Consider the following 25124-nt stretch of genomic DNA (forward strand, 5'->3'; position numbering starts at 1 on the left):
AGATATATTTTGGGTCTGACGTGTCAAATCTTATCTACGTAGTATTTTTACATTGCTTATCTATCAAACCAATTTTAATTAATCAAAGTTCTAAACATTTGCTACTGAGACATCATCACCGGTTTAAATATATATTTCGGTTTAAGTACAAATGATTGGTTTTGTTTCCCTAATTGGCTATCTGTGGATTGCCATAAGTCACTTTCTATTTTATATATTGCAAGATGTAATTTTTTTTTTGGTAGAAAACGGCAGACTAGTCTCCTATTTATTAAATTAGAGGAAATTACAAACGAATATATCTTGGGCGCATAGACCCAATACCATCATCGCGCAAAAGCGACTCAACAGCAAAAGGAGAAACATTAAACGAATGAAAACCAAGCGGCAACGTAAAAGCATAATTTGCTAACCCATTGACAAGACAGTTAGCTTCCTTTTGTATTGGAAGATGTAATTTATTTAAACATAAGAGAGACATTCTAAAGGGTGCATTCAGTGTAATCTAAAAAAGTCAATAAATCCATGAAATACACGGTCGGTATATATAGTCAACTCACTTTAATGTAGAAAGTAATTTAATACATACTTGGAAAAAAATCTGAAAATCAGAAAACAAATGATTAAAAGTGAAAGTAAATTTAGAGAAAAGATCTCTAGTAACAATCTCTAATTGAGTCAAAAACAAAAGTTTGGGTGATAAGTTCTGTAAGGTGCAAAGTGCAATAATTTGTCATAAAAGAGAGAATCTCAATTTAATGTAAAATCTAACCAAATGTTACTTTGCAAATATGGATTTGGAAGCAAAAGGAAATTGATTACAACCAGATTCTGCATTATCCACCTTCTTCTCTATTCAAAGTATTCATTGTAATCACCATTAAAACAAATATGACAAAACAAAAGAACATAAACAGTATGTTGGACTTTCAAGGTTTTTAATATTGTAAGATTTTGCCAGTCAAAACTCAGAAGAACAAAAAATGACGATTACAAGGATACTGAAGTCACCGTACCTTGTCATATGTTGCCTTCTCTTGATCATTCTCTGGTTGTTGTCTCATCATCTCTCTTGTGCTCCATACATGGGTACTATCAGAGGACCAGAATTCTCACATCTTCAACCTGTAAGATCAAGATTATGAATATCCCATTTATAATGCTTTTTTTAAAAAATTCTGTAATTAACATTATTATTGATAGATTTTGGTAATTCTCTGGTCATAGGAATTTCCAGGCCTATCGAGTCTACTAAAAAAAGTAGCTAACGAAGACAGGGTAGTGATTATTACCATGGTGGATCAAGAATGGGCAAAACCTGAATCCATTCTTGATCTGTTCCTTGAGAGTTTTCGGATTGGAGAAAGAACCAAACACTTGCTGAACCATTTGATCGTTGTGGCTTTAGATGATCAAGCTCTTAGATATTGTCTTCGTGCCCACCCACATTGTTATCTTTATAGAGACTCGACAAAAAAGTCAGAATCTTTAAATTCGGATGGTCTTGTTACCGGTTGGAGCAAGAAGTTTTTGGTTAACGAGATTCTAAAAATCGGCTACAACATAATGTTCACGGTGAGTTCTCTTAAGTGATTGATATAGCGTTTTTAAAATTTATTTTAACAGTTTTGAAAACACTGATTANGGACTTTCAAGGTTTTTAATATTGTAAGATTTTGCCAGTCAAAACTCAAAAGAACAAAAAATGACGATTACAAGGATACTGAAGTCACCGTACCTTGTCATATGTTGCCTTCTCTTGATCATTCTCTGGTTGTTGTCTCATCATCTCTCTTGTGCTCCATACATGGGTACTATCAGAGGACCAGAATTCTCACATCTTCAACCTGTAAGATCAAGATTATGAATATCCCATTTATAATGCTTTTTTTAAAAAATTCTGTAATTAACATTATTATTGATAGATTTTGGTAATTCTCTGGTCATAGGAATTTCCAGGCCTATCGAGTCTACTAAAAAAAGTAGCTAACGAAGACAGGGTAGTGATTATTACCATGGTGGATCAAGAATGGGCAAAACCTGAATCCATTCTTGATCTGTTCCTTGAGAGTTTTCGGATTGGAGAAAGAACCAAACACTTGCTGAACCATTTGATCGTTGTGGCTTTAGATGATCAAGCTCTTAGATATTGTCTTCGTGCCCACCCACATTGTTATCTTTATAGAGACTCGACAAAAAAGTCAGAATCTTTAAATTCGGATGGTCTTGTTACCGGTTGGAGCAAGAAGTTTTTGGTTAACGAGATTCTAAAAATCGGCTACAACATAATGTTCACGGTGAGTTCTCTTAAGTGATTGATATAGCGTTTTTAAAATTTATTTTAACAGTTTTGAAAACACTGATTAATATTTATTTTGTCTGAATTTGGCTTCAGGAAGCAGATGTGATGTGGCTAAGAAATCCTCTAATGCATTGCCACCAACAAAATCCAATCTCAGTGGCTTGCGGGCGTGATCAACATCAACAAAATCATTTAACAGTGGAAAACACAGGAGGTTTCTTCTTTGCCAAGTCCAATGATATAAACATAGCATTACTCAATGCCTTGGACGTAGAGAGGGTTTTGTATCCTGCAACTGGAAACCAATCCTTGTGTGACATTGTCAAGCGCAACGATGTAATCCAGTCCCTTGGTATGAAAGTAACCTTGTTGGATGATGCTAACTTTGGGAGGTTTTGTCAGCCAAACCCACAAAATCAAAGCGAGATAGCTACACTACATGCAAGTTGTTGTAATAATACAAAGAGTAAGGTGCATTATCTAAAGCTATTTCTCCAAGGCCAGAAAAATATGAACCCGCAATGGATCATTCCGAGCCAATGCACAGGATTTTAATTGTTATAAACATTTCTAAAATATGTAACAAAAATAATATGATTTACGTAAAACATGTCTCTTTCATCGTTGTGTGTTGTGTAACATCTCGATCTAGGCAAATATATCATTCATCTTTAAACCAACAAATTATAGTGGCAAGATCATCGATGCGAGTAATGGTCATTCAAATGGATTGGTGACTTGGTTTCTTTACTTATAGTGGACCAAATTATTAGAGGTTCATCATGTGGAATCTGTTACACAAACAAGAAATCATCACAAGCGTCAATTCAATAATATTCGATTGGATGAACGATGGTAACCTCATCGTATATATGATACACTTTTCTTAAGCAAAAATGCGTGTTAATCTCTAAGCTTTAACCGGGCCTAAACAGCCATATTTAACCGACAGGATTAAAAAGTCAAGTAATCACGTGTCGGTTGTTCAGGTCCAGTTTAAACCTTATGGTTTTGTCCCAAAAAAAGAAAAACCTTATGGTAGGGTAATGGGCTTGAATATACTATTTGAGGGTTTAGGCACCTACCCTAATTTAATAGAGTCGGGTCAGAGTATTGTCAATTTGCCTTGGAGATGAAGCAGTTACGCAGTTCATCCAGCTCCTGGTCGGAGCTTCCTTCAGATCTGTTGAATTCAGTGTTCGAACGCCTTAGCTTTGCTGATTCACGACGAGTTGAATCCGTATGTCGGTCTTGGTACTCCGCTGCGAGACGATGCTTGGCCATAAAGCAGATCCCTTGGCTGTTTCTCTTGCCAGACGAAGACGACAAGATCGACAACCATTGGTGCATGCTGTTCAATCCCGAGGAAGAAGGCAAGCTTTACAGAATGCGAGCTGAGGTGTTCATATTCGCAAAGAGCTATTGTTTAGCAACATGTGGAAACTGGTTCCTTATGATAGACCATTGGTCTGATCTCTACATTTTGAATCTCTTTACCAACGAGTGGATCTATTTACCTCCGGTGGAGTCACTACGTGGAACGGCAAAGCTGGAGCGAAACTCGGAAGGTTGGTTTTGTATTTCAAACCGAAACGATCATGATCCCTTCCCAATGAAGTTCAAAGGTATTAAAGATATTATGCATTCCCCTGTGTTTTGGATTGACGAGCAAACTAAAGAGTATGTAGTTGTATGGGGACTTGGCCATTGGTGCAGTGTGGTTTATTCCAAGAAAGGAGATGCGTTCTGGAATCAGCTTCAAATTCCCCTAGGTTCTAGTTGTTCTTCTCAGATGGTTTACAAAGATCACAAGCTTTACTACTTCCGATTCCGAAATGACTATTTTGGTAATAGTAGTGGTTATATCAAAATATTCGATTTCTCCAGAGAGATTCCGCAAGAAACATTTTACTGTGGTGTTACTTTCGGCACCTCTTTACTTGATTATCAACCAAGGGATTATTCATGGCGGATTAGGGCCACAAAAATTGTAGTCAGAGTAACCGGAGATGTCCTCAAGGTTGAAAAATTGGTCAAGAATGAACAACGGGTACAGCTCTGGTCCTTCCGCGTCTACAAGGCAGGTTTCTTGAACAAGTATGATGAACAAGTTGATTCATTGGGCGACGAGGAAATGCTTTTTGATCTAGGCATCACTGTGCTCGCTAATGATGACATTGTGGGTTTTAAGAGAAACTCCATCTACTACAATGCTACTTGTTATGAAAATAACACTACTCAAATTTGTGTCTTTAATCTCGAGACACAGGAGATGGAGGAGCCACTCCACGAGTTTGTTTGTTCGTCAGAGCAACAACTCGCCAGAGCTCGATGGTTCCTACCAAGTTTCAAGCAGCCATAATTTATCTTGTTTTTTTTTTTTTGGTTTGTTAAAATCCTCTGCTATAACATCACAACTGATATATATGCTGTCTGATGTAGTTTGGTAATGAAGTAATGATTATGGTGTGGAACATAAAAAATAATAATAAGAAGAATGTATTGGTTATTTGGAAATAGTGTTTGAAAAGATTATTGTTTGCTCTGTTTACAAATCTTATGTCTTGCGCATGTCGTAATTCATCGCTTTTAATGTGTTGATGTTGATAATAAATTTGATTGAGCAAGTGGAAAGAGAAGCTCTATCAAGCGGAAGAAAGGACCGACAAAACACACAAGTAACCAAACCAAGATGCGATAACGAAGAACCCCCGACTTTTGGATGCTTAAATCAAGCTCTGGCTCATAGTCAGATAAAGGAAATTGTATGTTGTTTTATTTTAGTTTGTTAAAATCCTCAGCTAATATAACATCACAACTGCTATGGTGTGATGTGTGGTTTTTGTTTTGTAGAGTTTGACGAGATGGGGAGGAGCTTTACTGGAAATTGCACAGTTTCAACAAGTCTCAGAGTCAAAGCAAATGGTCTTAGGTGCCTTTTTTTTTTAAAATATTTTTCTTCGGTTTTTTTAGTTTGCATTGAGTGCAAATTAGCTTTGATGATAGCTTTAGAAATGTGAGCTCTATGGTAGAATTTTAAAATTCTCTTAAACTTCAGAAAGAGTATAGTCTTTACCTATATAGTGTCACTCTTGAGTTGACCTTGCGTTGCTTCAAAGTTCAAACTGGCACTCAAGATTCTGTAGTAGTAGTATTAGTAAGAGGGATGCGTTTTGAGGTAAAAATGTTGGTAATTTGTTTGCATTATTTGCCACTGGTGTAAATGATTGTGAAAAATTGTCTTCATATCTTGATCTCTGGATTTTAATAGTTTCATAACAGAGTAAGGTGTGACTTATTGTTGAGTTTTGTAATTTGTTTTTTGTTTTGATTTCCGAGATAAAACAGAAAGTAAGAGAACTTCTTTCTTTTAAACTTCTATCATCGAAATTACATACTTCTTACTTGTTTTTCATACATACTTATAATCAAAAAGCAAGCTTACAACTCTCTGACACACACCATACTCTCTTTCTTGCACACTCAACAAAGACACTTTACTAGACAAACTTAACTCTAGATTAGTCTAGTTTCACACCTAATACAAAAGTTTGATCATGACTTTTACCAACTTCGTTGACCTGCAACTACTAGTTTCTTCACTTGGTTTCTCTGATTCATTTAGTTTGGTTTGGGTACAAAATAGGCATCAGTCAACACTCCCTCTTGCCATTTTGTTACTCAAACCAAGCTTGTCTCGAAACCTTTCAAAGTTCTTCACTTTTGCAATACTGCACTTTAATATCTCCATTCCTCTCTGCTTCTATGACGACATGATACTTGATATGAATATGTTTGGTCCTTCTATGTTGCACTGGATTCTTTTCTATTGCAATGGCTGACTGACTATCAGAGTAGATAGGGACTCCCTCTTGAGTGTGAATTTTAGCTCTTCTAGTAACCGCCTTAACCATACTGATTGATTTGTTGCTGCACACAGCGCCATGTATTCTGCCTCTGCAGTAGACTGAGCAATCGTGTCTTGTTTGCTTGTTTGCCATGAGAACATTGCTGAACCAAGGCTAAAGCAATATCATGTGGTCGATTTCAGGTCTTCTCTGCAACCTCCCCAGTCACTGTCTAAATACCCTATCAACTTTGGTTCCACAGTTGCAGTGAATCTCATTCCCATGTCAATCATCCCCTTTATGTATCTGAGGACTCTCTTTGCTTTTTTAAGATGTTTGACCTTAGGTTCTTTGAGATACCTTGATAAATATGATGCAGAGAACATCACATTTGGTCTGGTAGCTATTAGATAGAGCAAACCTCCCACTAGACTTCTGTAAATCTTTGAATCAGTCGAGACTTCTTCTTCTTTTTCTAGATCTTTGACTTGAGGCATCAGCGGAGTGCTCATAATCTTGCAGTCTTCCATGTTGAACTTCTTAAGTAGCTTCTTTGAATAACACTCTTGAGACAAGAATATTCCTTCATCGCTTTGAGTGATTTCCATTCCAAGGAAGTAGCTTAGTAACCCCAAGTTAGACATTTCAAACTCATTCTTCATCGCCACTTTAAATTCTTCCACCATGTCTTCATCGTCTCCTGTCACAATGAGATCATCTATATATATGCACACTACCAGCAATTTTCCTTGATTTTGTCTTGTGTACAGGGCATGATCGTTTTCACTTGTCTTGAAATTTTCTCTTGTGAAAAATTCATCAATCCGGCTGTACCAAGCTCTCGGAGCCTGCTTCAGACCATAAAGTGCCTTGTGCAGACGAAGAACATGATCTTCTTTCCCTTCTTCCTCAAATCCGATTGGTTGTTCAGCATATATCTCCTCTTCCAGTGTGCCATTCAAGAACGCAGATTTGACATGAAGCTGAAACAATTTCCATTTTCTATGAGCAGCAACAACAAGAATTAGTCTGATCATTTCATGTCTGGAGACTGGAGCAAAGGTCTCCATATAATCAACCCCATGTTGTTGGGTAAACCCTTTAGCCACTAACCGTGCTTTGTGCTTCATTACATTCCCTTCTGCATCAGTTTTTAGCCTGAATATCCATTTGACTCCCACCACGTTCTTGTTCACCAGTCTTTTGACCAGTTCCCATGTTTTGTTCTTCTCAATCATCTTTATCTCCTCTTCCATTGTTTGTATCCATTCTTTGTGTTTTATAGCTTCTTCGAACAATGCAGGTTCTTCAGAACTTGCGTAGCAGCTTTCAATGAATCCTGAGTACTCAACATCAGCGTATGGAGCAGAGAGAAGAATGTCATCAATTGACCTAGTCTTTCTGTTTGGTTGGCTTGAACTGCCTCCAGGACTGTCAAAATTCAGATTTAAGGGACTTGGTAGAACGTTCCTTCTCCCTCTGGCTTCATTGTCTCTTGAGTTTGGCTCATCAGCTTGCTAATCTTCTTTTGGTTCAGGTGAGATATCCTAGTGTTTGATCACTTCCTTCTTTTCCCATTCCCATTTACTGTCTTCATCGAAGATGACGTCTCTGGAAATGTCAATCTTGTTCTCCTTTAGTAGATACACTCTATACCCTTTCGTTTCTGAACTGTATCCAACAAATATAGCCCTTTTTGACTTGTCATCCCATTTCTTCCTTTTCTCATCAGGTATGTGAGCATAGCATAAACTCCCGAAAACTTTCATATGACTTAAAGATGGTTTTGAGTCATTCCAGGCTTCCAAAGGTGTCTTATTCTTCAGAGTTCTTGTTGGTGTTCGATTTTGAGCATAAGCTGCAACATGACCAGCTTCAGCCCAAAACTTTAGAGGTAGATCTTTTGCTTTGATCATAGCTCTCGCCATTTCCACTAAAGTCCTGTTTCTTCTTTCTGAGACTCCATTTTGCTGCGGAGAGTATGGTGCAGTGAGTTGCCTCTCAACGCCATTTCTTTCTAGGAATTCTGTAAATTCTCTAGAAAGATACTTTGTTCCTCTATCTGTTCTTAGCTTCTTGATTCTGCACTTTGCATTGTTTTCGACGAGATTCTTGAACTTTTTGAAGGTTGGAAATACCTCTGATTTTGCTTTCAGGAAGTAGACCCAAACCATTCTTGTACCTGCTGCCATTGATAGACGCGTTCTGCATCGGTCCACACACATCACTGTGAATGAGTTCAAGCTTGTCTTTGGCTCTTGTTTCTGATTCTGTTGGAAATGAGTCACGACGGTGTTTGCTCAAGATGCAGCTTTCACACTTTCCTTCTTCCACATTGAACTTGGGTAAGCCAGTCACCATTTCTTTTGACTGCATGATCTTCAGATTTGAGTGTCCTGTATGTCCAAGGCGTCTGTGCCATAACTCTGTTGATTCATCTTTAGCCACCATTGTTGTTTCTTCATTCGAGAGCCACTTCAGATGAAAGCTCTTGTTCACCATCTCTACTTCCTCCATTTTCTTTCCTGCACGATCGTGAATGATGCATTTGTTTTTCTTGAAGGTGACTTGATATCCGTTGGTGATCATTTGGGGAACACTCAACAGATTCTTGCCAAGTTTAGGCAAAAGAAAAACATCTTGAATGCCTCTTTTTCCTTTCCTCGTCACAACCTCAATTTCTCCCTTTCCTCCAGTCATCATCACAGCTCCATTTTCAACTCGAATTGGAACTTTGAAGTTTCTGTTGATTTTTTTGAAGAGTTTCTCGTTTGTTGTCATGTGATTTGTGCACCCACTGTCGATCAGCCAAGTGTTTCCTTCACTTGGTTCCTTAAATTCTTGTCTTGAAATGACCACAAGATTTTCTTTCTCCATTGCCTCTGCTGTCTCTGCAGCCATTCTTGGCTCCCTCTCCGGTGAGCTTCTTCTTTCTTGCTTGGTGTCCCTCTTGGTCACCAGCTTTTTTCTTCCGACTTCTTGAGCCATGTTGTCGTTCCAGTGATCAGTGACGCTCTGATACCATGTTGAGTTTTTTAATTTGTTGTTTGTTTTGATTTCCGAGATAAAACAGAGAGTAAGAGAACTTCTTTCTTTTAAACTTCTATCATCGAAATTACATACCTCTTACTTGTTTTTCATACATACTTATAATCAAAAAGCAAGCTAACAACTCTCTGACACAAACCATGCTCTCTTTCTTGCACACTCAACAAAGACACTTTACTAGACAAGCTTAACTCTAGATTAGTCTAGTTTCACACCTAATACAAAAGTTTGATCATGACTTTTACCAACCTCATTGACTTGCAACTACTAGTTTCTTCACTTGGTTTCTCTGATTCATTTAGTTTGGTTTGGGTACAAAATAGGCATCAGTCAACACTTATTCTTGTTAGTCCAAATGCTAATGCTATGTAGGGCAAAACTTTGCAAAATGAAATACAAAATCGTAGAAGTCAGTGGTCCCCGACCAGTATACAACGTTGTATTCACTCTTATGGGGTCCTTAACGACTTTAGGGACACATGTTTGTATGTTTATTTTCTGCACTAATTTCTTTGGAACTTTCTCATGTCTTTACGCGTTTTCTCTTCATTGTGATACCTTCTTTCTTCAAATCTCATTTTTACTCTTATCTCTCATGGCTTCTTCTTCTTCGTCGTCGGACGTCAAGAGATACCATGTGTTTTCGAGTTTCCACGGTCCAAACGTCCGTACTATATTTCTATCTCAATTACACAGTCACTTCGAAAGCAAAGGGATCACTACGTTCAAGGATCAAGAGATCGAGAAAGGCCATACGATCGGACCTGAGCTCGTCCATGCAATTAGTGAATCTAGAGTCTCGATTGTGGTGCGCTCGGAGAAGTACGCTTCTTCTGGCTGGTGCTTAGATGATTTGGTGGAAATCTTGAAGTGCAAAAAAAGCTTCGGATCAGGCTGTGTTGACTTTTTTTTACAAAGTTGATCCATCCGATATACGGAAACAGCGGGGAGAGTTCGGAAGTATTTTCAAGAAAACATGTGAAGGGAAAACCAACGAAGTGAAGCAGAGATGGAGCAATGCTCTGACTGATGTAGCAGCCATAGCTGGAGAACACTCTCTAAAGTATGGTTTGTTCTTTCTTTTGGGTCAATGATTTATAAAATGCTCTAGTGGAGGGGTTTTTATTATTTAACTCATTGACCTTAGTCAAATTTTTACTCCTCTTAAAGAATAGATACGTGTCTTTAGGGTTTGGCTCCTACCATCATTGGATACTACATTACTACGGATTAAGCTAATTTTATCTCTGTTTTTATAATTGGTTTTGCGTTAACAAATAGAAAAGTGAGAAGTACAAATATGACATTTGGGCCATATAGTTTTTCCATGTAGAGAAGAAACATATCATATGGATAAACATTGTATAAAAGCAGGTATAAGGTCTAATGTTTGGAACCCGACTTCCACGGCTATGACCGCGTTTGCCACCCACTGACCCACACGACCTACGACCATTCACATGTTCAGTAGCAAAAAAGTTTGGATCTTAACTGTTCTTGCTTTTGTTATCAACCTGATGATTTAAGTGGACTTAAAGGAGGTTGTGTTATTATAAGTGGAAAATTGATCTGTAAAAATTTAATCAATATTAAAACCAGAGGTTGACGATTATGTCGATATTTAAAAACATATAAATTTGACTAAAACTAGATTTTAACCCGCGGTACACGGCAGACATATAATTTTTATTATTATTTATATTTTATGTTATATTTGTTTGTTTAATATGGGATGTTTTGTAAATAGAAGAATAACTGAATTTTCCGGCCGTTTGTACGGCAAAATGTTTATATTAATTTTTAAACCCGCAATACATTTCATGACTATTTGTTTATTATATTTAGTTTGTTTTGTTTAGTGTTTGAGATTCTATTTTGATTTTTAATATTATAACAAAAAATAAGGGATCCAAATACATAATAAATAATTTATATGTTGTGATTAAGTCACATCTTACCTAATAATTTAATTATTTTACACAATCTTAGTTAAATCAACTTGATTTTATATGTCAAATATTCTAATATTAATAGTGTTGACAAATAATAAATGAGGATTTAAGCACAAATTTAATAATATTTTATTAATTTCAACATGTCATGTTTATAACATATCTACTATATAACCACATTATATAGTATTTTTTTTCATTTACATATTCTTAATATTTTAAGATTTTATTAAGTTTTTATATATTAATTATAATATTTAAATAAATGTGAATCGAAGTTGTTCTTACGTTAATAATAAAAGCTCACAGGTTTTGGAAACAAAATTAATGAGAATCAAAATGTTGTTTTCTTTGTTTGCAAAAGATTCAGAGATAGAGTATATTCAAAACACAATAGAATGTGTGGTTAAATATATCATAGTTGTTGTTTTCATATTAATTTAGGTAATTTTTTTTAGTTGGAATGGAATATAAAATATTTAGGAAACAAAATCTCAAGTAATGTTTTTTTTGTCAACCATTGGGGCAGAACATGCCGGCCCATTAGCCAAATCTTTACATTTGTAGGGAGTGGAACTTGATCCCAGGTGTGATGGTGTTTTGTGCATTAAGGACTTGCCACTGGCTATGTACTAAGGTCACTTGACTAATGTTATTTTTGTATATTTTTTAGGGGTTTGTAAATATTTTTTTTAATAAACATAACTAAAAGTAGATAACACAAAATGTATTTCAAAAATGTTAATATAGATAGTGAATGGTAATAAAAATGAATATATAAAACAAAAATAAAATCTGAACATATTAATACTTATACTCATAATGTAACTATTAGATTATTATACCTTTCTATAATTATTTTGATATTTTTTGGTTTAGTCGATGTATTACCCGCCGATAAACCCATCGTAAACTTCCGCAAACACACCCGGTTTTAACCTCTACAAACACCCACTTATGTAATTTTTTTTGTAACCGCAACTGAATCAGTGTGGCCCTTATCCTTTTATATTTTAACACCTCCACTAATGTCTTGTATTAACAACAAAATGTATAATTTAAAACTACAGTAAATGAAATAATAATCTTTTTTTATCAAAGAAATGAAATTATAATCTAAACTACACTATTTCCATAAAATCTATGAAGCTTTTTCTAGTTGGTAATGAAATAATATATCATTAATCTATACAAAAAAAAAAACTATCACCACAATATAAATTAAATATAACGATGGTAATATTTGATTGAGCACATTCCACAACATGTTGTGGTTCGACTATATTATATTCGAAGATATCATTGAACTTTTACAAAATCCATTAAGAATATAATAAAACCCTAACAACTGAAAATAGCCCAAACTTGGAGGAGATGAAACGATTCAGCAGCCGAGGATGTCTTATTTTAAGTGAAGACAAAGTTATTCCGTCTGACGAAGAAGATACATTCCATGAAGGTATAACAAAAAAAAAAAGGTTAGATCAATAAAATGAATACAATCACGTGCATATATATAATGTTATTAATAGTCTATTCCCAAGACCAATATTTTCTCATATTTCTTAGCTCATGTCCTTGTTGAAGATATAAATCTTCAGATCTCAGTGGAATAACATGGTCTTCTTATTCTTACATATGCTAAATTTGATTTTTACATTCCTTTGAAGTTAGAAAATGTCGTTTTATGCTGTAACCGAAAAAAAAAACAGATCAATATGATGATTAGGTGTTATGAAATATATATATATATATATATATTTTGGGTTAATGGTGTTATGAAATATACTAAAGTATGTAGTATAATCTTACTTGCTCGTCAGCCAAGTTAGCCAACCATGTCCAGAGTCTCTACAAACCTCATAGTGTATTGTTACCATGTATGCATGATCGTGACTGGAACATGCCAAGCAGTTTTTGGTACGGTTTTACATCTCTATGGTACCCAAAAGATGCATTCGTTGTAGATTAGATGAAATGTATAGCTTAGATGTTTTAAATTGTAGCAGTTGTTTGATAGAATATAGTTATTCATAGAGCAATAACTTGTCTATCTCTGATGGGGATGATGCAAATGATGCATCCATATCTCTCACTTATTGTTTTTTTTGTTGTTGTTGTCACAAACCGATTTTCTTTCATTAATTGGGGTCAGGTACAGTAGGTAGGGATAGTAAAGCCGATTTTGCTAACTCATCGGCTTTCCTATTCAATTCCCTTGGAACAAACTTAAAAGATACAGAATCGAAAAGTTGCGATAAACAAAGGATGTCATGGTGAATCTCGTGAAGCTCCTTGAAGGAAACTTCCAAACTGAGAGCTTTTATCAATTGTAATGAATCAGAAGCGAACATAACTTTCTTGAAGCCAAGATCGAGAGCCTGCTGGGTGGCAAGAAGGAGGGCGGAAGCTTCTGCCATAAGGGGGGATATGATGTTCGATCCCATAGATTTAGCCTGGATTTCCGAGGGGGTTTCTCTATCAACAAAGATCCAGCCAAATCCAGCTTCCATAGTTTCCTCACGCCAAGATGCATCGGAGAAACATTGGATTGTATCCAAATGGGAGACTGGATTTACTCGGAGCTGTCGAGATGAGAGTACTGGTGTTGTATGCTCTTGAGCCATATTCCACTCCCTGGCCGACGCAACAGCAAGGGTAAGAATCTCAGCACTGGAGAAATCTCGGTTTTCGAAAATTAATTTATTTCTGGAAAACCACAGAAACCACATAATCCAGGCTGCAAACAACTCTTTCCTGTTCCACACGGGGGTAAAGAAGTGAGATTAATGCTTGTCTCGAAACCTTGTTGCAGGGATTCGAACAAATGGGGATGGGTTAGGGACTTAACAGGTGCTGATCTCCACACTTCTTCTGCATACATGCAATGGAACAGTAGGTGTAAAATCGATTCGTCTGCACTGCAATGCAGACATGTGGCTGTCAGATTTATTCCCCTAATTCGCAGGTTTTGACCTGATGGGAGGGCATTTCGCATAGCTTTCCAGAGGAAACGAATTTTGGGAGGGCAGTAAAGATTCCAAATACTTTTGATCCAATTAAAGTCTTGGTGGGGGAGCAGAGGATTGATTCTTTCTCTCTCAGATGCCGCATGGTACCATGATTTTGTCGAATACTCACCTGATGTTGTAAGCAACCACATGAAGCGATCAGGTGCTCCCAGCTTACTTGGCCGAAGACGAAGTATCTCTCTCTCATATTGAGGTAAAATGGTTCGTAACTTGTGTATATCACATTCTTTTGAAATCAGGCAGATTTAAAAGTTCTGTAGGGGGTCGCATAGGTGAGATTGGGGTAGATAATGATATACACGGGTCATGCCAAACCGAAGTTGTTGATCCCGATCCAATAGCTCTCCCAAGTTGAGTTTTCAGTAAGTCTCTCCCAATGCAAATTCCACGCCAACCATGCGAAGCTGTCAGTGACACAGGACATTCGAGGACGGAGGAGGACTTACAGTATTTGCCAAAGAGGATTTTCGCCAGTAGACAGTCAGGTTTAGTAAGAATGCACCAACTCACTTTTGCTAGGAGGGCGTCATTAAAGTTGGTAATATCCTTAAATCCTAGACCTCCATCTCTTTTTGTCTTTGCCATTTTGTCCCATGCAATCCAACACATTTTTCTTTTCTCCATAGAGGTATCCCACCAGAAACGTGTGAGAGCTGATTGGATTCTCTTGCACAGAGATCCAGGGAGTTTAAAGCATGACATTGTATAGGTTGGCATTGACGAGAGTACAAACTTCAACATTGTTGTTTTTCCCGCCACAGATAAGCGTTTTGTTGACCAGCTCATAACTTTTTGCCGTATTCTGTCAATGATGAAGTTGAAGAGATCTTTCTTTTTTCTACCAAACATTTCAGGGAGACCTAGGTACTTGCCAAGGCCACCAGCTCTCTGGATTCCGAAGGTTTGTTGAGCCAGTTGTTTGGTGCCTTCATCTGTTTTAGAGGAGAAAGTGATTGCTGACTTATCTTTATTAATCACTTGTCCAGATGCAGATTCATATTTCTTTAAGATAACCATCAAGAGTAAGCAGCTCTTGACATCAGACCTGCAAAAGAACATTGTATCATCGGCAAACAGGAGGTGGTTTACTCGGGGAGATCCAAGGGCAACTCGAACACCAGGTAGTTTCTTCTCTTTCTATGCTTTTAGACAGAGGCCTGAAAGAAACTCCCCGCACAGAATGAATAGATAAGGAGATAACGGATCTCATTGTCTGATTCCTCTCTGAGGAATAACTGAACCTTGAGCTGAGCAATTGAGTAGGTATGAGTATGAAACCGTAGTCATGCATTGCATAATCCATTGTATCCACTTTGTGTGAGAGCCCATTCTTTCCATTACCAATCTTAGGAAATCCCATTCCACACGATCATATGCTTTTGCCATATCAGTCTTTACTGCCATGCAGCAACATTTTTTTGCGTCTGAGGTTTTTAGATAGTGCAATATTTCATGAGTAATAAGCACATTGTCAGTAATTGCTCTTTTGGGGACAAAGGCTTATTGGTTTTCAGAGATTATGCTTTGGAGGATTGGTTGGAGTCTTTTGGACAGCACCTTCGAGATGATCTTGTAGAAAACTGAGCACAAGGCTATAGGTCAGTAGTCAACCATCTTTTGAGGACTTGAAGTTTTGGGAATGAGCCTCACATGTGTTTCATTTATAGACTTTTGCAGGTGCGTTGATGAAAAGAAGCTTGGTACTTCACAGACAATATTTGGTCCTTGTATCCCAGTTTGTTTGGAAGAAACTGGCTGAGAAGCCATCCGGTCCCGGGGCTTTGTCCGCATGGATGGAGAAGCATGCGGTTTTGATCTTAGTCGGGGATGGACTAGCAACAAGAGAAAGGTTCATTTCCTCTGTAATACATGGTTGTATCGCATCACGCACAATATCCTCCCGGGGAGTATTTTGGGATGTAAACATATCGTCGAAGTAAGAGGTAATTACTTTGAGAATGTTCTTGTCTTCATACATAGCGTTACCTTCTCGGTCTTCTATGACTGAGAATATTTTTACAGCCATTCTTCCTCTGGTTATAAAATGAAAATATCCAGTATTCTTATCTCCTAGGGCTAACCAAAGTTGTCTGCTTCTTTGTTTCCAGAATTCTTCCTCAGCTTTGTACGTCATTATCAACTCCTTGTTTATTCTGGAAACATCTTCTGAGGGAGGATCAGGGTTTGACATTGCTTCTTCTAACTGAGCTTTAAGGTTTTCAGTCAACTGTCTGGTGCATTTATTCTGTTCTTTTGTCCACTTCGAGATTGCAATTCTACAATGTTTTAAATTTTCCTCCACTTCTGCATAAGTATTACGCGACCAGATCTGCTTGATAAGTTATTTGACTTCCTCATTATATTTTAGCCGTCTATCATACCTAAAGATTCCTTTCCTTTTCTTTTTTGTGAGATCTAGTTGTGTGAGCAGAGGGCAATGGTCTGAGCCTTCAAACCGCAAGTATTCACTTCGACTAAAACGAAAGGATTCAGCCCAAGCACTATTTGACATAGCCCTATCCAGACGGCAAAACACCAACTGGTCATTTCTCTTACCCCTCCAAGACAGAAAGTTTCCTGAGTGGCGTAGATCAAATAAATCACATTCTGCCATGAAGGATCTGATGTCTACAAAGGTCCCCGCATCACGAGGGGGCCCACCTTGTTTCTCTAAAGCGTCAATGATGTCGTTAAAGTCGCCTATTAGAAACCAGGGATCCTCTCTATCTAAGCCCAAGGTGGTTAGTATTCTCCAAATCTCTTTGCACTTTGAACGGTTTGGCTCCCCATATACAAAGGTCGCAAAGAAAATTTTCCCTTCTATTTCAATTTTTGTATCAATATAGTTTTGACAGCTTGAGAGTACTGATACTTTAACTTCATGTTTCCAAAACAGGGCTAGTCCTCCTCCTCCCGGGCTATGAGGTGAGACTAAAAAGTGGGATGGATGGGTAATTCATACATTGAACGGTGTTTTAAGGTTTTTTCATCAGTATTCTTCGTCTCCATGAGGAACAGAATATCCGGTGAAAACTTGGAGTAGAACTCCCGGAGACGTTGGACTGTTGTGGGGTTCCCCAACCCACAACAGTTCCAGCTGAGCAGCTTTAAGGAAGAAGAGATGGTGAATTTTGAGAATCCACCTTCTTCTTCACCATAGCAGAGATCAACATTCCTTGTGGTGTATTATTACTAGGCTTGCCATTTGCACCACGGGAGGATGCACCAGGATCATAGGTACCTTTACGCTTAGGTGATGCTTGAATAAGACATTTGTTCCATTTGCTTGACTTTGCTCCCACTAGCCTAATGGGGCTTTTGTTTTTTGGCTTCTGAAGGGGAGGCCTGCCTCTTCTTTTCTTTCCAGGAGCCTCTTTTGAGCCCGTAGCAGTCCGCAGCTGGGGGTCAAGTTCCTCTGAAGGTGCCCTGGGAGGATCTTGATTATCAGAGAGTTGTAAGGTACTCGTTTGGTTAGAGACTACTGCAGCTTCAATAATTTTATTAGCTGTTTTTGCAGTTAAGCCTCGAGCTTCTCCCTGAATCACTCTGTATTTTCTTGCAGCGCTCTCTGTTGGGTCCGCACAGCTCAGATACTGCACCGTTACATCACGGAGAGTTCCCATCACCTCTTCTCTTGTTGGAATAGGTATGTGCGGGGGAGGGGTTACCTCTGCAGAGGAAATAGTCTGTTCTATGGATAGTCGCCTTGATATTGAAGTTTCCGAGTTTTCGACTCTCGATGGTGGTTTTTCTCTCCAGAGAGAGTTTTGAGTCTGAACTCTTCTCCCTTGGCTTTGGAAGGATCTTAGACGAGTCCCTTGTGATGATGAATGCATATGTGAAGATGATCAAATAGGGATAGTTGGTCTAGATCTTGTCGGATCTTCAGGAACTCTAGAGTAGGGCCTGGCAGGGTTCACCTCCCATCCTCTAATTTGGTGTGCTGAGGGAGCCTGGGATGAACTTCGAGAGTGTGAATGCCTGTAAGGATGAACAAGTGGGTTCCGAGTAGAAGAGGATTCCCTACCTAAATTCATGGTTCCCGACCTGTTTGCTTGGTCTTTAGGAGCCATAAAGTTGTCCCAAGGGGTATAGTAGTTTCTCTGGGTTCACTTTTTCCTGAGAAACTTGTAGTGGGGGGTAAATATCCTTGTCTCTCTTTTTCCGCTAGGAAACCTGGACAGGACTTCTTCTCATGTGTTAGTCTGTTGCTGAACAGGCAGTGATTTTTGAGGTTTTTGTAGCGGAGGGAGATTAAGACTTCACTCCCATCTCTGAATTCCACAACTGTTTCCTTTATCAGAGGTTGTAAACCATCAATCATCACTTTTATCTTGACAGAAGAGTTGGTTATTTCTGAGTCAAGCAGTTCACCAATCTCCTCCCCAATTGTTTTAACCATTTCAGGTTGCCAGAAATGCTTTGGGAGGCTTTGGATCTCGATCCAAAACGGGATCAAGGAAGGGAAGGACTCCGAGATAATAGGTTCCCACTTTTGGAGACTAACCATCCAATGGTCAAAATGGAAAGGTCTGTTATCCAAGACCTTTTTCATATCTTCTTCATACTCGAAGCTGAATTGAAAGCAGTCTCTTCCCAAATCTGAGCCTAGAGCTTTTCCTTTCAGGTTCTACCTGTTAGATAGGAAAGGAAAAAGGGACCAAAGACGTTGAACTGACGGGTTTGTAAGTCGTCCCATCAAGGTAAGGGAATTTTCCTCGATAAGCTTTGAGGTATCAAGTTCTGGGGCTCCGATTCTTTTACAAGTAGGTGGGGAGAAGCCACTTTCAATGTTTTTTCCTTTCAGGTGATATGGGATTCTTCTCTCCATGGTTTGAGTGGTTCGGCTACACACAGGTTGGAGGAGAGGGATTCGAGCTCAGGTTACTCACTTACAAAGTGAGATTTTTTTTTTTTTTTTTTTTTAAACTCCCAAATCGGCTGGGTTTTGGCCTGTTACAATTCGGATCCAGTACAAAATTAGGGTTTACAGAAAAACGAAATAGAGCAGCCGCCGGCAAGAGGATCGGACCCTGTTGATCACCGGAAACAGAGAGTCAGCGCACCAATTCCGGTGGATTCAAGGGCCACGGCTTTGCAGCAGCAACTGCAGGATCCAGACCACCGACAGAAGAATCCAGTTTCTATCGTTAATCTTGATCCGGCGAGCCACCTGACCCGCTACATCCCTCCCGGTGTGCACAACTTCCGACAACCGACATCGACGTTGGCAGTTTCTGACCTAGCAAACCGCCAAAACTCAGATCTATCCCCTCCTTTAACCACCGACGGCTTCGATCTCCCTCGAGCAAGGACAACTTCAAACCGGTCCGGTGGACACACAATTCGCGGCAATTACAGAGGCTGACGGCTCACCCAGACCAACTGCAACCAGAATCCGCGACAGCCAACAAGATCCAAAAGGATCGAGCCATTAACCACCTCGACGAAACAGCACTCCCCACCACTCACCCTTCGGCTTCCGCTGTAGTCACAGCGAGCCGTTGAAACGGAGGAGCCGAGAAGCTCCGGCGATAACCCACCGGCGTCCTCAAACCAGGGGACTTTACACCGGATCTTCTTCTCCGTTTACCGGAGCCATAACTACACCGAAGAGAGAGAACCACGCCACCACTGTCGGTAAAAGAAGACCCTTGCTCACTTTTGGATCTTCTTTGCAAAGCCAATGCCTGCAGTTAAGCACAGATTACAAAAGAAAAAAAGAAGAAAAAACGAGATTTACTTTTTTTGTGAACAGAAGGAGAGAGAAGAGAGAGAACGAGGAACGATTGTCCTTTTGTCCCTCTTTTTACAAAGTGAGATTTTTAAACAGAGTAGAAAAGGTTACACACAATATAAGCACTATTAGAGAAAAAGCAGGTTGGAACCGTTCAGAAGCCTTCGTTTGTGATGCAGGAAAGCAGAGGAGCAGAAACCAGAAGTCTTTCCGACGTCGGAGCGGTACAGATTGATCGGAGGGAAGCAAATATCCAGCGGGTTTTGGGAAGCATGTGGAGGGACCGCTGAATTAAGCCCGTTATTAGTACCCAGGATTAGGTGAGTCTGGATAATAACGGGTTCCATGCTTCCTTTTGTCCAGCTTTGATAGACGTGCATGGGAGCGAAATTTCAAAAAGTTTTTTGGCTAGTAAGAGTTATATTCTTTTTCTTTCTTCTTTTTCTCTCACTTATTGTTTATGTATTTTTTTGTCGCTTTAGGTGATGGTGTATTTACAGCTTGTCAATATGTATTGACGCTAGTATTTATAGCTTGTCAATGCGTAGCGATAAGATTGATGAGCTAGGTAAAATCTGTGTAGATTTAACAATTTAGGAAGTTTTGATTAGCATTTTGGTTAGGATTGTATGGAATATATATATGATCTCCAAATATGAGTTTTTGAGTTAAGGTTTTGCGATTTTCAAATGAAGTGAAATCTCAAGAGGATATTATTTTTTTTAGTTAAGGATTTAATCTATTAATGCTATTTTGGTGGATTGCTGAGATCCGTACGATTGAAAGAATAAAAGGAAATCGATATTGGAGGTAAGATATTCTTGTTTCTATTAACGATATATATATATATATATATATCTTTTTCTTTGTTTACTAAAACATTCAATTCTTTTAAAATGAAAATGGGAGAGATTGAATATATGGATGTTTATTTTTTGGTCATGGAAGGTTAATTAATTGATTCGATCCGATAATATATGTATGATTTTTTTTCCAAATTAACCTTAATTAGTTTATTTATTTGTCAAAATTCTAAGGATTAACTTTGTAAATAAGTACAAATAAAAGGGTAGAACCCATAATGTACTTCAAAAATGTATATATAGATAAATAACATATCACCGAAACCCTAACCTAAAATCTGTTTGTAAGAGACGAGTATTAGCGGGAAGGTGTAGAACGTTAACAAAACGTTAAATTTTTTTCTATTATTTGTTTTAGTTATCTGTTTAATTTTAATTTTATTTATTTGATTTTAGTTTTTATTTATCATTAAAATGTAAAAACATTACTTGGCATATACTTATTGGATAATTAAAATAGAGGTGAATTAAAAGTGTATATACTTATTGTTCTTCTTTTTTATTTTTCTCTTCCATTTAGGTGAATTAAAAGTCTATATCCAATAAATAAAATCACATGCTTAAATTGAATATAGTGAAGCACATCATTAAATGCTATTAATTTTACTTCTTAAATAATGTATAATAAATTCTTGATTACATACATAGTCAAAATAATTTTTGTTAATTGTATATCAATATATCAATAAATTTCTTTATTAAATTACCAGAAAATAGTAAAAAAAAAATCAGTCAAACTTGTAACATACTATGTTAGTTGATTAAATATAAGCATTCATCACTATGAAAGTTAATTAAAAATGGGATATGCTATATATATATGCTAAAGCTTTAATCTTTTTCTCATCGATTGGCGGCGCCCCATTCTAGTTTAAATCTAACAAAATTTTTGCTTTCAAGTTTAAAGATTGACATGGTTGACACGTGCCATAACTTTCAAGTTTCAAGGTATATACTCATCGTATCCTCTAGTTAATTTTATAACTGATTATTTAATTATTAATTTTGATTTCAGCAATCATATTTTGTCAGTGGTTGCTCCATTGGCCATAGTTTAAATGTTTCAAAATATAATATTATTATTTTTAATATACTTTAGATTTAGATTGCTTTGATGTTTTTATACCTCCATTGGTGAGAGATCCATTGAGTCTCTCATCAAAATAATTTATTTTAAATACAAAATAATATTTTATAAGATAATATAACCTAATTACTTATCTTAAATTTTATTATAAATTAAAAGAATTTTAATTAATATATTTTAAATCAAATCAAATAAAATTTTACATATCTTTCAATTATGATTAATTAGTTATATTTTAATATAATATATAACAGTAAAAAAATAACAATAATATATTATTTTAATAATTATTGTAATTAATTAATATTCGCTTAAACTAATTTTAATATATAATTTAAAGTTATATGCATAATGGATTTTATCAATAATACCAATTATAAAGAGACATTTTTTGTATTTGGAACCCACATGAAATATTTTCATGGGTTCTCAAAGTCTCTCGTATGAAAATCGATTTCCACTTATTTTCTCTAAATTTTTATTGTCCTTTTATTATTTTTGGTGGTGAAAGACTCCACTCCACATTCTCTTATTATTGTATGTTGATTAGGGTCAAAATATGAATTTCACTGCCTCAATAATTCATAGTAGAAATGTGAAAAAAAAATATTATGCTATAATACTTTTCATCCTGTGGCTCCCTCCATATAGTTTTGGTCTTAATTTCTCTAGCATGTCTAACATTTACCATAATATCAATCTAGTTTTTAAAAAACACATCGACTAACCGACCTTATAACTTAAATAAAGTAGGATTTCTTTGGTATTTGAAAATGTTATAATACATTTTAGAAACAATTTGCGTGCTCATTGATCTAAATTATTTTTTCAGGAAGATGTCAATCCTTTCGTTAGGAAAAGAAAGGATTTCAAGACTCAGAGCAAGCTTGAGTCAGTCTCCGGCAAGTAGGCTTTTGATTGTTGACTCGGAATTGGGAGCAAGAAAAGGAGAAATCATACAGAAAGTTCAAAAGCATGCAAGTCTTAAACTTCAAGATGACGAGTCTGACATTTCTCAGGTTCTGTACAAGCTCGAGGTTGAGATTTTTGTCGGAGTTTTGTGTTCGACATACTGGAAAACGCAAGGTCTCAATAGCCAGTTTTTACAGCTGCTAAAAAGGTATGATGTTTTTAAGATGAGGCGAGAATGCGGGATCGTGGAACTATACGTGTTTATGCTGACGAGCGGTGAAACTTGCTGGACGATGTTTGATAAAAACTTTGAGAATTTTGAGACACTTCCAAGGATTCCGTCAGACATTTGCTTCTCTCTAAGTGATAAAGAAACAGTTTGTGCGGGAACACATTTGATGGTCATTGGAAACGAGCTGGGAGGCATGGCAGTGTGGCGTTACAAGCTAGGGATGCATGAGTGGGTAAAAGGTCCAGCAGATCACACCGCGTTGCATGTTCGCTTCAGCGAGCTGTGGGTTTGATGCTTATTTTGCCGGTGGTCTAAAAGTAAATGGATTTCCGAATCCCGAGGTTTTGAGAAGTGTGGAGAGATACAATGCTCAGACCAAAACCTGGTCAACGATTCCGGAAATGCATAAGAGAAGAAAATTCAGCTCAGGATGTTTCTTGCGCGGCAAGTTTTACGTGATCGGCGGTAGAAATGAGTATAATGAATACCTAACTTGTGGAGAGCGCTACGATGGGGTGACAAATTCTTGGACGCTCATCCCAGACATGCTTGGAAGCATGACGTTCATGCCTTGCCAGTCGCCGCCCCTCATCGCAGTGGCCAACAACAACCTTTACTCGCTTGAAGCATACTCAAACGAGTTGAGGGTTTATGATATAAACGCAAACAGTTGGAAGAAACTTGGTGTTGCACCTGTGATATCAAATGTGGGCTTAGGTTGGGGCGTGGCGTTTAAGTCAATTGGAAACAGGCTTTTGTTGATTGGAAACTCGTCTCCTCATTCTTCGTGTGCGACAATGAGAGCTTTCACGTTTCGTCGTCCGTCTCCAGACGTGGAGGAGCTAGTTTGGGAAGAGCTAAATAAATACCAACTATGGCAATGTTCAGTTCGACCATTTCATTCGTAATTGTTGTGTAATGATTGCATAGAGTTTTTTTTTTTTTTTTTGAGTTGTCTGCATTTTGATTAATTCTCCTGTTTTCTTGGTTTACGTCTTGGGTGGTTTGGACGTAAACGTTTGTGTTATCCCCTTTGTTTGGTTTTATCATCAATAAAGTATTTTGTGTTCTGTTTCCAAAGAAAAAAAAAGTATTTGTGTGTTCTTGTTACATTTGTAAGTTACTGGGCTAACATTAGCAAGAAGCCCATAAGGCCCATTAAGCCTTTCTTCTTCTTGATTTGGTGATTTGTTTTGGGGAAGAATCACTAAGTTTTCTCGAGAAGCCATGATGGATATGCAGCAGAGTGAAATTGATTTTCTTCGGAAATGCTCGCGAAGTAGCAGAAGCAACTTACGTCAAAACCCCTTTGGATGTTAGTTGATTCTTTCTCTCCTGGTTCATTCATTTCGTGTTTTGATTTCATGGCGGAAATCGAATTGAGGATTTTTGTAGAATTTATCGGAAATATTAGACTTTGATGATAATTTTAGATTCGTTTGATTGAATCTGGCTGGGAATGTGAACTCTTTATGTTGGAATTTCATAATTTTAGATATTTGTTACTGAAATCAGTAATTAATACAGTAGAAGATATGATTTTGCCTAGGTGCACTTTGGAGGAGGAGATTTGTCATGTCATGTCGGCTGAGAAATGAGCATCTTATAAGAGGATGATAATGTAAAAGAGGTACTTGATCTGATTTGGGAATAGAAAAGTTCTAATCTACATTTTGTCTACTCTTGAGTGAAATGAGCATTTTGATATGTACACATGGACCATGGGAATATGTTTTTGAATTCTATAACGAGTTGAAGACAGTGTTTCCACCATGAAATTTGCCTAGATACGGATATTGGAAAATTGAATGGATGAATCTTGTTTAATTAGTTTTTTTTTTTGGAATGACAAAAGTTTATCCCTTGGATTTGGAATGTAAGTGTATTGGTCTCATTTTTATCTTAGAAAATTGGTTTCATTTTAACAGGTTTATCTTAAAATGTTTAGAAAATTGGTTCTTATCTTAATCTCCAGATTTTAATAGGATCGCAATCAGTGGAATTTTCAACTTATTCTTGTTAACACAAAGAAGCTGATGCTAATTAGGCAAGCTTTATAAAATTGATTACAAAAAGCATAAAGTTAGTGGTCATCGAAGAATTTGCTGGGG

General features: G+C 37.3%; 3 protein-coding genes, 1 long non-coding RNA gene and 1 pseudogene across 4 annotated transcripts; 4 read left to right on the top strand and 1 right to left on the bottom strand.

The window, feature by feature from the left end:
- LOC104720666 (uncharacterized protein At4g15970-like) lies at positions 845-1593 on the top strand. Its single transcript, XM_010438543.2, has 2 exons — positions 845-1127; positions 1228-1593. Exons 1-2 carry the CDS (start codon positions 984-986, stop codon positions 1591-1593), a joined length of 510 nt encoding a protein of 169 aa, XP_010436845.1. The 5' UTR covers positions 845-983.
- Positions 1663-2857, top strand: LOC104720667 (uncharacterized protein At4g15970-like). The gene is made up of 3 exons (XM_019230813.1): positions 1663-1849; positions 1950-2297; positions 2396-2857. Exons 1-3 carry the CDS (start codon positions 1706-1708, stop codon positions 2855-2857), a joined length of 954 nt encoding a protein of 317 aa, XP_019086358.1. The 5' UTR covers positions 1663-1705.
- Positions 3435-4664, top strand: LOC104720668 (probable F-box protein At4g22165). Its single transcript, XM_010438545.1, has one exon. It carries the CDS (start codon positions 3435-3437, stop codon positions 4662-4664), a length of 1230 nt encoding a protein of 409 aa, XP_010436847.1.
- Positions 19109-20108, bottom strand: LOC109126782. The gene is made up of 2 exons (XR_002033593.1): positions 20035-20108; positions 19109-19872 (listed from the first exon to the last, which is right to left on the bottom strand). It is a non-coding gene; the product is annotated as an uncharacterized LOC109126782 (long non-coding RNA).
- Positions 20257-24031, top strand: LOC104719759 (annotated as a pseudogene).

Source organism: Camelina sativa, chromosome 10 (assembly GCF_000633955.1).
Source record: "Camelina sativa cultivar DH55 chromosome 10, Cs, whole genome shotgun sequence".
Taxonomy (NCBI): Eukaryota; Viridiplantae; Streptophyta; class Magnoliopsida; order Brassicales; family Brassicaceae; genus Camelina; species Camelina sativa.